Source organism: Neophocaena asiaeorientalis, unplaced genomic scaffold (assembly GCF_003031525.2).
Source record: "Neophocaena asiaeorientalis asiaeorientalis breed wild unplaced genomic scaffold, Neophocaena_asiaeorientalis_V1.1 scaffold15, whole genome shotgun sequence".
In the NCBI taxonomy this organism is placed as follows: Eukaryota; Metazoa; Chordata; class Mammalia; order Artiodactyla; family Phocoenidae; genus Neophocaena; species Neophocaena asiaeorientalis.
This window is the reverse complement of record NW_020185328.1, coordinates 10508155-10520142: the sequence shown is the minus strand read 5'-3', so window position 1 is coordinate 10520142 and position 11988 is coordinate 10508155. Positions and strand designations below refer to the sequence as shown.

Below are 11988 nucleotides of genomic sequence, written 5' to 3'. Positions count from 1 at the left end.
AACGGGAGAGGCCACAACAGTGAGAGGCCCGCGTACCTAAAAAAAAAAAAAATAAAGACTCTAACTAAAATAAAATCTCTTGATCTTCACTTATATCAAAGTACAGTTAAAAAAGCAAGGTTGTTAAAATCTAAAAGTAATACCTCTCCTGGATAAAAGGAATTTATTGTAGACTTCATATGCTTTTATACAGTTTTTTTTTTTGAATTTTTTTTTTTTTAGCAGCATTGGGTCTTAGTTGCTGCACGTGGGCTTTCTCTAGTTGAGACAAGAGGGGGGCTACTCTTCATTGTGGTGTGCGGGCTTCTCATTGCAGTGGCTTCTCTTGTTGCGGAGCATGGGCTCTAGGTGCGTGGGCTCAGTAGTTGTGGCTCTCGGGCTCTATAACGCAGGCTCAGTAGTTGTGGCTCACGGGCTTAGTTGCTCCACAGCATGTGGGATCTTCCAGACCTGGGATCGAACCCGTGTCCCCTGCATTGGCAGGCAGATTCTTAACCACTGTGCCACCAGGGAAGTCCCGATATGCTTTTAAATTTAGAAAATAAACTACCATGCTATCTTGAAAATTTAGTATTTGTATTATTAGGTACATAATTAGATAATCTGTTATGAAGAATATTATGGTTAAGTCACAGGAAAATAGTAATTTCAGATACTTTAAAATTTTTTATTCCTTCTTTTCCTTCTCAAGTCCTTTCAAATACACTCTTTTAAAAATGAAGTGAGAATATCTGTTAATATGAAGCAACATAAAAGAACAAACAATCAGAAGGCAAATTCCAAAGAGATCACTGCTATAAATAGACATGGAAATGTCAGGACAGAGAAGCAAAGTTCCACTAAAAACAACAACAAAATTGTATGCCAAGTGAGTTCTATATCTCACACCCACCCATCTTCAGTTAAGGATTTCATCGGCAAAGATCCTCCATCTTCTAGTAATCTATCTCAAAAAATAAATGTGAGTAAAGGCAGATGTCCTGATTTAAAAAATCAGCTGTTTCTGCTGGTGCACAGAGTTTTCTTCCCCTTGTACCTAAGAAGCAGAAAACCTCCATCTGAAACTTAACCTAATCACTGCTGCTTCAAAGAGAACTTATTTCATGAAATAAAGAGCACTGGACTAGGAATCTAGTCTTGGCTCTAGTCTTGCAATTAATCTTGTCACTTTGTACATAGCACTCAAGCAATCTGGGTCACAGTTGCCTCCATAAAATGAAAGAAATGGACCAGACGATCCTCAAAGTCTTTCCAAGTTCTTAGGAAAAGTTCGAGTGAAGCTACTCTTCTGTGCCACCTAGCCTCGAAGGCCCCCAACATTCGTAACCACATATTCAACAATTTGTTTTTAGCTCTAGCTTTGCAGCAAAATAAGTATGATTACATATAAAACTCAATTCAATATTTATCAGGCTTTCTACCAAAAGAAAAGCACTAAGCCATACTGGGCAAGCCGAAGAGTAAAAGCCAGTCCTTGACCACGGCCCTCTCTTACACAGAGGAGAAACGGGAAAGGACAAGATCTTTGTATTCAGAACATTTGCTACAGTCTAGCTGGGGAGACAAATTTTAATTCAGCTTAATTATGTAAATACTTATTAAGTACTTTTTGCATAAAGTGTCAGTTTTCAAACTTTGATGAGCATAAGAATCTAAGATGCTTTTTTTTTTGGCCATGCCCCATGGCTTGCGGGATCTTAGTTCCCCAACCAGGGATGGAACCCAGGCCCCTGGCAATGAGAGCACCTAGTCCTAACCACTGGACCACCAGAATATTCCCCTAAGACACATTTAAAAAAGTGTAATTTCCCATAAAAATGATTCACTACATCCAGGTGGGGCCCAAGTATCCACATTTTTAAAAGCACCCCCAGATGATGCTGGTGGCCCTGTTCAATTAACATTGCCATTAGCCTATATCAACAAAAAGTTGATAGGTTCAAAAATAGAAAATGTTTCTAGAGCTTGAGTTCTCAAAACTATATGCCCATAACAACTAGAGAACAAACTGCAAGGCATTAAAAATAAGCAAAAATCTGATGGAGCATATAGACTTTTTATTTCAGTGGTTTTCAAGTGTGGGCTGCACTTAAAAAAAGTCAACATAGGGGGACTTCCCTGGAGGTCCAACGGTTAAGACTCTGCGCTCCCAATGCAGGCGGCCCAGGTATCAATCCCTGGTCAGGGAACTAGATCCCGCATGCATGCTGCAATGAAGATCCCACATGCCGCAACTAAGATCCGGCACAGCTAAATTAAATAAACAAATAAAATCAACATAGGAAGTTTTTACAGATACAGATATAGACCAGTTAAACCAGAGTTTCTGGAAGTGGTAGTTGTGGCTCAGCTTTCACATTTAAAAAAAATCTCCTTGTAACAAATGCAGACAACCATTAAATTAAGGGCAAGATCACTGGAATTGGTTAGTCAGGTTAAGTTTCGTGAAAAAAGATGATTTTTTATCAGACTCTTTACTTGGCTAAAAATTTAATGAAAAAGATAAATGTAACAGAAGAAGTGAAAGGAACCAATGTATAAATAAATGATCTAAGTAGGGGAGGAACAAATAGAGATGCTTTTGACCACAAAATAAAGGGAGACTAAGAACAGTAAATATATGAATTTTGCAAACATTATCACAGGGACTGTGTGGTAATACAGGGGAAAAATTAAAATTAATCAATCCTATCCTTGTCTTGAGAAGTCTTACAACCTAGTTAGTGATGTGTACTACAAACACATAAACCCCCTGAACGATGTATTTGAAAAATAACACTAATCATCATCAAATATACAGGTATATATGTATATATACACACACACACCATAAAGCACTATATACTTTAGTAAGGCATATTACTAATCCACCCAGTGCAATTAGCAATACAGAGAAACAAGCTTCTATAATGTTACACGACACACGGGTTTTTTAAATTTTGTAAGTAATCTACTTTTATTACCTTACATTAAGAGCTGTCTTCCCATGAAGAATTTTAGCCTAAGTCTTGATAAAAACTAATGCAAATATTTTAAACATCCAAGTAAGAAATACCAAATTGTGACTCATACCCTAGAAATTACAAAGAGATACATTTCATAGATTTTTAATAGATTCTTCCATTCTTTCAAGTCAGGCTGCCTAGGTTCAAATCTCAGCTCTAACATTTACTAACATGTGAGCCTGGACAAATTCGTTAGCTCATCTGTACCCCAGCAAAATGGAGATTTTAATAGCGCCTATCTCATAAAGCCAATGTGAGGATAAATGAATAAAATACATGTAAAGCACTTACAGTGCCCAGTATATAGCACTTTAGAGTGTGCTATGCAGTAAAGACACAGAAAAAGGCATAGCCCTTACTGTCATGAACCTTATAATCTAGTGGGAATTCTAAACAATAAATGATATTATGGTATTATTACCATGATATGGTACATGAATACAAATAGGAATCCCTAAATTTGATAGTTCTGGACAGGTTTTCTGGAAAAATGGAAAATTTTCAACAGGCAACAGTGAAATGGAAGAGGTGAGGAGTGTTCCTGACAAAGAGAAAGATATGTGCAAAGGCCCAAGGGCTCTACAGTTATGAATAGGTGGGAATGACAAGGATGGCAAAAGGCTGGATTTATGGCAAATCAATGGTCATGAGCAATATCCTAGAGGATTTGTCAATGCTCTAACAGCCTTTCAATCAGGACATACTATTAAATCTGACATCCAAATCAGAGAAGAAATTTCTAATAACTGAGGGTGAGATGATACTATGGTGACTTCTGAAAGAGAAAAGACAGAAATCATGGTGTAAAAACATAAGACATTTTTATTATCGTTTACTTTTCAAAAACAGATTAAACTGCCGTCTCTGGTATGCTGGTAAAAGGAAGTTATGTGACTTACCAAAGGGCACATGGGTCAGACTTGAATCTAGATCCTCTGGGACCAAGTCCAGAGTTCTTTTCACTACATGGGGCTGCCTCCAGTTTCAGACACTAGTCAAACTGTTGTTCTCCACAAAGTTCCCAAGTTACATTTGTGTTAACAACTTTGTCCTTTATAATGCAAGTACTGATAGTTCTTGCTTCCATTCACACAGTCTGAAACAGAATCCTACAAACTCAATCAGAAAGGATACAAAAGTCATTAAGACCCATGACCAACATCCTGGACCACTTACTTTACTTTGAACTAACTGGCCACTTTCCTCCTCACATTTAACCTGAATCTGTTGTGACTGTGCACTGAGAAAATACAGGCCTGGTTCAAATGACACACAGAATACAGCATAAAGTTATCAGCTCCTTTTGGCTAAGAGTTGTTAGGAGGTGGGTGATAGATATAAAAGATGAAGCAGGAAGTCTGTACAATTTTGCCACTCTAAAATGCCTATCCAAAAAGCTATAATGGACTTTTTCTCCAATAGCTATAAAATAAGAATCTGTTAATATTTCACACAGATTTAACTAATCCAACAATGGAAAGTTATGCTGAGAAAGAATCAGTCATTTGGTAACCAATAAATCAGAAGGTAAAATGAAGAATGTTGCCAGTACATTCCAACTTGTACTATCTTTACTAATCTTTTTACTCTGTTATTTGATAAAACTGAATGCCCCAGCTAGACTTTTATAAGCTTAAAAACATTGACTTTTGCTTCATCCTGAGAATGAAATATGGAATACTAATTTCTATAAGACAGTGCTATAAAATAGAATTCAGCTTTAAATTTAGCCAATCTCTCAAAGCACAATAAACCAGTTTTAGATTAGCTATGATACATCCACTTTTAAGAGGATTTACATTGCAAAGGGAAATGCATTTAGTCAAGAAAACTCTGATTTCATCAGTTATAATGAAATTATCTAGAGTAACCAGCAAACTACAAATGGCTTTGAGAAGACTGAGTGGACTCAGAACTAATTCACATATAACCAAATCAAGTCACTGGTTATAGTTTTCCTACAATTCAGTTGCTGTTACAAGATCCTGGGTTTTACCAAAACTAAGATTTGAACATAGATGTTTAATCCAAAAAATTTATAGAAGTGGAGTACCACGGATTATCCTTTCCTAATTATGAAATACCAGAAGCCAAATTCTATGTTTAATAAAGCCAATTTCCATTTGATAGCACTTTCCAGTTTCTGAAGAGCTCACAGAGATACCTCATTTGAGGATACCAATGCAGGTTATGATCATTATGTAGATGAGAAATCTGAGACACAGAGTCTAAGTTCACTTGACCAAGGTCACAAAATCAACTAAAATGTAGAGATGGATTTTTTTCGACATTCATTCATTCAACAAATATCTAGAAAGCTAAGACTATGTGTTAGGGACTAGTCAGTGGTAGAGACAGACAAGGTCCTTGCTCTCCAGCAGTTTACAATCTAATGGAAGAGACAATAAACAAGTAAACACATACGACATAATTTCCGATAAATTCTATAAAGAGAACATGGTAATTGGAGAGTGATTGCAGAATGGCACAACAGAGGTCAGAGATGGTCTAGGGAGATGACATCTGAACTGAGACCCAAATGATGAGGGCAAATCATCCATGTGAAGGTCTATAAGAACATCTGAATCAGGCAGAGGAAGATGCAAGCATAAAGCCCTAGAGGCAGGAATGTTCTTGGACAGCAAGGTGGCTCAAATAGAATGAGGAGCAGGAGTGTTTAGATAGTAGCCTGATTACATGGCGCCCTTAGGCCATTCCAGGAGATGGGATTTAAAGTGCAACAGGAAAAAAAAAAATTAAAAAAAAAATAAAGTGCAACAGGAGAGAAGACTAGGTGAGATGATCTATGTTTTAAAGAAAGCTTTTAAGCTGCTATATGAAGAAACAATTGTAATACATTCAAGTAAAGGCACCCTTGAGCTTCAAGAGTACTGGTAATGGTCTACTTTTTGGAGAACATTCCTGGAAAGCAGATACATGGGTGCTTGTTACATTTGAGACATTACATACATACATTATATACTTCGCTGTACAAAATTTCATAATTTTTATAAGTAAATTGTAAAGATGTTAAGGGTGGAAGCAGAAAAAACAACTAAAATGCTACTGTAACAGCCCAAGACTGAGGTGACGGTAACTCAGGAGTAGTGGAGATGAAGAGTAGTGGAATGTGGAATATACCTCTGAAGTAAGGTAAATAGGTCTTCTTGATGGAAAAATCAGGGGCAGCAATCAAGGCTGACCAGTGGTTCTCACTGTGGAGTGATTTTGCCTCCCAGGGGACATCTGCAATCTCTGGAGACATTTTTGGTTGTCATAATTGGTATGGGGGTTCTCATATTGGTACAGGTTCTACTGGCATCTATGGGTAGAGGCCAAGGATGCTGCTAAACATACTACAATGCACAGTAGTGCTATAAAATAAAAAATTACTTGGCCATAAAGTGTCAATAGTGCTAAGGTTGAGAAATCCTGATCTTGACTGATTCCAAATGGTTCCCATCCTAGAATACCCGTACTTCCAGGAGACTCTACCAAAAAAAACTAGAAATGGAGGTCTTTACTTATTTTCAATGTTTAGAGATAACTAAAATTGTGGTATACATGAAACAAAGTTTATTTCTTTGGAGGTAAATTATATCACTCTGTGACTAACACTATGTTGATCAGGACTAACTGGTATATGTCTAATTAATAACATAGGAAAAAATCAGTTAATGATTAATAAATGCCATTTATTGGACAGACTTGCTCAAAGCACAGCTGAAGAAATCCTATTTAGCAATACCACCCAACACTGCTTATACAGTTTTTCTTTTTACCAGTTATGCTTAAATCTGTAGTCCAACACATTCACTGCTTTTCCAAATACAAATTCCCCCCCAAATCGAAATAGATGGCTATGCACACTGAAGGACATAATCAGAGCTGTAAATGGATAAAATGGTAGGAAAAGCTAATTATGCGAAAATGATGGCCCACTTGTACCTGTGTGCATGTAACTGCTATCAGACTTACTTTGGGCCTTCAGCAAGTGGATACATTAATTTCAGGTATAAGTAAGACTGCAGCACATGTTTCTCTTTATTACTCTAAGACTAGCAATGGGCAAAGTACTCTTTGAGACCTAACTCACTAAACACAAAATACCAAAGTTGGTAAAGTTCATTTTACCTCATTCTTTGTTATCTAAAGGGAAAGAATTTGGGGGAAAAGTAAAATCACTGTGATCGACTCCTAAAGCATTCTAATGGGCCTGAAACTACTACCACTAATGCAGTAAACTACGTGCCGCGATATGCTCCAGAAAGAAATTACCTGATAACTGAAGTAGAGAACAAAAAACAAAATAATCAATATCATCATCATCTAGTCCCGGGATGACAATACAAAACATCAGAGTTCTCACAGGTTGCGGCTGAGGGAAACTATTTCGAAGAAGCCACAAAGCCAATTTTGGTCAAGAAATGGACGCCGTTTCTTATCTATAAGGACCTCAATAAATGGCCATGGAGACATACGATACTACGTTACTGAGTCTGGTTAAAACTGAATTTTAGGAACAATTACATTTTTAAAAGGTAAAGAAAAGGGCAGTCATATCGTCACAGCCTCATCCAAAGAATTTACACAATAACTTAGAAATCAGCTCGAGAACGAAGGCCTCCGGCCTAAATTCATCCCCACTTGTGACAAAACTCAAAACTGGCAATCTGGAAGTGAAATGCAGGGACACTTCACTACCCATAAAATCATGCAGCGTTCCCGCTATGCCGGGCGGACGTTTTCGGGAGCATCACCGCGCGGCGGCCAAAGCGCGCGTCTCCCACATGCCCTCCCGGCGGCACGCTCTAGACACTGCTGCGCCGCCGTTACGCCTATCAACGTCCCCCACTTCCCCATTAGTACACAGAATGACCCTGGGCGGAAAGTCCACCCATTCTACCTCCTTGAGGCGGCGACCGATAAGAAACTACTCCTTTCCTCCAGCCTTTCAAAAATTCAAGCAGACGGCGGCCAGCTCACCGGTCCACTAACCCAGAGGCATGATCGCACCACCTCAACCCAAAAACGCGCATAGAGGAGGCGCCAATAGAAACCCCATTCTCGCGAAATCTAAAGACAATTCTCGCGATATCTCGCTGCCTGGCTTTTTCCAGCCTCACCCCCACACCAGCGCGTTGCTTCAAAACATCGCGAGATTTTCTTCTTTAAGTCTCCGCCCCTCTACGGCACGATGGTCGCACAAGAATGTGATACAGCCTCGGCGGCCGCCATTTTCTTTCTTTCTTAGCAGTTGGTTGAGAGGTCCCTGCGAAGAAGCGGTAGCGGCCACTGTAGAGTAGGCATGGCAGATTATTCAACAGTGCCTCCACCCTCCTCTGGCTCAGCTGGTGGTGGAGGCGGCGGCGGTGGTGGTGGAGGAGTTAACGATGCTTTCAAAGATGCGCTGCAGAGAGCCCGACAGGTAAGTCTGGATCGCGCGGCGAGACCCCGACAGCTCACGGTAATTGGCCGTTGGCTGAGTAGGCCGCTACTTCTTCGCGCATGAGGAAGAGGAAAGAAGTGCCCTTCCGCCCTCTGAAATGTGACGAGACTCACGTTTCTCCACGTTGGTAATATCGAATAGAGGCTGGAACTCGGTTTTGTGTTCTTGGTGTCTTAGCCACTTTGAACCCCAACGCGTGCTACGCGAAGATGGCTTTAGATTTTTTTCTCCCGTTTCTGCGGTACTCGCGCTTTTTTCTCCAGGGTGTTAGCATTTCCTTTTCCTCGGAGTGAACATCCTCTTCCATGGGGTAAAGCGCGCGTAGTTTTTACACAATAGTATGGAAGCTTCTAGTAATGAGTTTGGGAAAGGACTAGGATCTGTCCGCAGGAGCCATGGTAAGGGAAGGGATCTGTCATTAAAGCAGTCTTTAGAGCTTCCAACCCGTTCGAGCTCTCCCGCAATTAATCTTTCGGTACCATACACTTTCACACCTTCAAGGAAGAAAATTAGAGGCGAGCACTCGTATTCCGCGTTGGAATCCCTCTTCAGGGCGGGATTTACGCGTGTTCTACTGTTCCTTCCCTCTTACTTCTCAAAATGGCTTCAGGGCCATTATACCCTAAGTTTCAATTTGAATCTGCCTCTCAGTTCAGAGTCGTAAACTGACCAGACCTCTTTGTATTACGTAGGTGCGTACATTTGCCCTGAAGGCACCACTTTTACAAACAAAAGCTGTAAAAAAAAAAAAAAAAAAAAAAAAAAGTTATTTTCCAGGATTTTATTTGAACTTTATCTTTATTAGATAGTCCCTTAATGTAATTTTAAAACGTGTGATGTTGGTATGGACTTGTGTCTAAGTAAAAGTAAGAATCTTATATTCTCGTTATGACATGATGTGTGTTAGATGCTAGAGATTTTTAGAGTACAGTGTTAAGCTCATGGTAATCAGAATCCAATTTTGTGGTATGTTTTGATTACATTAGTTCACTTCGTTAACTTATTTTTCACCCCCCGGTTGGATTAAAGGATCATTTGAGTCAAAATCCATAAAATCTGTAGTGATGTAGCAAAGCGCTCATATTTTTATAATGTGAACACATTATAAATAAAAATGTACCTGTACTTGTTTTTAATCAGAAATTTTCCAGGGAGTCAACAGAAGGTCATCATTAACCCTAATTCTGCGATTTATTCACCTTATTCTTATTTACTACTTCTGAACATGTTTAGAATAGTGACTGAAACATTTATATAATGTCAGGAACTCTGTTAGAAGGGTTTTATTAGATTGGATTGGAAGACTCACCTGAATTATTTTATTCAACCAGCATATTGAATTAATTTGTGACACACACTGTACATAAATACTGGAGACTTTTTAAGTGTGTTAATTAGGTTTCTGCCTTCTAGGAAGCTATGATGGTCAAGGAACCAAAGACAAAAGAATAGAAGTATCTGATTAACGCTTTCAAACAGTAGACAAAATATGGGCACTGTTAATTCATCCATTTGTTCTATAAACATTTTAGAGTTCTGTGAATCAGGTACTGTACATAACACCAGGGATTGGGGTACATAACTGCCAAAGTAAAGGACTGATATTTTAAGCAAGGCATTAAAGAATGAGTGAGAGTTTGACCAGTGGAGAAAGAAGCAGCATGTGCAAAGGTATGGGGGTTTGGGGGATGACAAGAACCTAAGAGTGAAGTCACTGGAGGATAGGGTTGCGTGGGGGAAGGAGGGTGGAAAATGAGGTGAGAAAAGGTACAGGTGGATACAACTTCTGAAGACAATTTTCTTATTTAGACTGCCTTTTTAAATATAGAAATTGTCCTCAAACTATGAATTTCTTGTCCACTGTTTATATGCCAATAGCTGCCCCAGTGCCCTTTCTGTAATAAAATTTACAAGTGTCTTTGCTGTAATTTGATTGTTTCTACAGAATTGATCTTAAATCTGAGATTCTCATATTTAGCATTTGAGTTGAATTGCCCCTTCTGGTTACATTTGAGAGTGCCTCTGTATATTGGTTGTAGAGCTGCTTGTCTGATTATGTAAGTGGAGTATAGGGAAAAGTGCTTGGGCTGAAGGGACAAATTAGGTTAATCCCTGAAATACTTTTTTCCTTATCTATATTAAATGGATACTGAATTATATTTCCAAGATCTCCATCTAACCTTAAGTTTCTTTTCTTTGTCTAGAGTATTGTGCTGTGTTCTTTGGAAGGAAGAGGTATAAGAACAGCTTCTTGCCTTTAAAGAGCTGCATACTGCTTGGGAAGCTATTGGCATTTCAGCTGGATAGTTCTTTGTTATGCAGGAAAGCAGAACAAATGATAGGGATCCCTGGTCCCTATCTAGTAAATGCTAGTAGCATTTACTCTAGCTGATTGTTGCCATGAGGCAATTGAGGCCGAGTTGCTCAGTCTTTTTTCCAGAGAATTCTAATAGCTTATTTTCTTAATGTGAAATTTCCAGATTTTTATAATATTCTGTGAGCTAAATCTAGCACAGGGGCACCAGACTGCTTCTCTAGTTTAGGTTTCCAACCTGTCTACTTTAGAAATTTGTATTTGGGTATTTCAAACTGTAACTGCAGAGGGTGATGTTGAAATTCTTTGATTAGATCTTTAGTGATCACACTGATAAGTTCTGTCTTTGAAACACTGGAAAATTGAGATACATCTATCTACTTTTTTCCCCTTAAGGTTATATGAAGATAGAAGTGAATCAGAGACTGAGACTAAGTATAGTGGTAGATCACAGGTTATGCAAGAATATCAATCCTCATCACTTCCCCTCTAAACAACTATTAAATTAGTCGTTAAGTACTCAATTCTTGAAATCTCTTTCTTGATAATTGTGAAAGTAATTCAGACTGTATTATGTTTGAATGCAATGAAGAATTTATAAAATAGGACTGTTGACTTTTTACTTAGCGTTAATCTCCAGTGAAAACTAGTATTTGAGTGTGTGTGGGGTGGGGGGGGGTTGTTTGGTTGTTTTTTTTTTTAACACATTTTGAGACGGGATAGCAAAGCTTGATTATGATAATAAGCACAGATTTCTGGGCTGTAAAGAGGGGACAATGCTAATAAAGTGGTGGGCTAGTAATATTTCTAGCCTCTTCACATTTCTGGTGCATAGGAATTGAATCCATTAGGACCTTGCCCATAGTAGGTACTCATTATTTATTGAATTGAATCAACAGATATCTTTAATGAATTAAAGCAGTAATGAAATTTTGTTCTGAAAATAATTATGTTCTTTCAAAGTGTATATCTTTGGCCAGTACAAATAAAAACCTGTTAAATTTTTTAAATTGAATATTTGAAGTCTTGTGAACCTGCTTTATAGTTGAATTAAAGTGTGCTGATTTGTTCATAGTAACTGGCAATTTATATGCTACATATTAGGCTCTGTGCTAAGCATATTTATATTAATTCATTTAATTCTCACAACTATTCTACAGGGTAAGTGTAGAAACTATTTATCTCTTTTGTACACAGAAGATGAATGAGTCACAAAATGC

At 38.3% G+C, this 11988-nt stretch overlaps 2 protein-coding genes across 16 annotated transcripts in view; one reads left to right on the top strand and one right to left on the bottom strand.

Annotated features, from left to right (window-relative positions):
- Window positions 1–8015, bottom strand: part of DNAJB4 (DnaJ heat shock protein family (Hsp40) member B4) — a 40965-nt gene extending 32950 nt beyond the window's left edge. The window contains exons 1-2 of one of the 4 annotated variants that reach the window (XM_024734605.1): window positions 7912–8015; window positions 3905–4114 (exon numbers count right to left, since the gene is read on the bottom strand). The gene's annotated coding sequence lies outside the window, so the exon portion shown is untranslated. Of the gene's footprint in view, window positions 1–3904; window positions 4115–7283; window positions 7394–7911 lie in introns of all 4 variants that reach the window. The other 3 variants (XM_024734604.1, XM_024734603.1, XM_024734606.1) reach the window with 3 other exon arrangements.
- A 175-nt stretch (window positions 8016–8190) lies between these two features.
- FUBP1 (far upstream element binding protein 1) overlaps window positions 8191–11988 on the top strand; it is a 34497-nt gene continuing 30699 nt past the window's right edge. For 4 of the 12 annotated variants that reach the window (XR_003001747.1, XR_003001746.1, XM_024734535.1 and 1 more), the window contains exon 1: window positions 8224–8433. Coding sequence is in view for 10 of the 12 variants with exons in the window: in XM_024734535.1 (XP_024590303.1) it covers window positions 8314–8433 (120 nt within the window). In the remaining 2 variants the exon portion in view is untranslated. Of the gene's footprint in view, window positions 8434–11988 lie in introns of all 12 variants that reach the window. The other 8 variants (XM_024734539.1, XM_024734538.1, XM_024734536.1 and 5 more) reach the window with 3 other exon arrangements.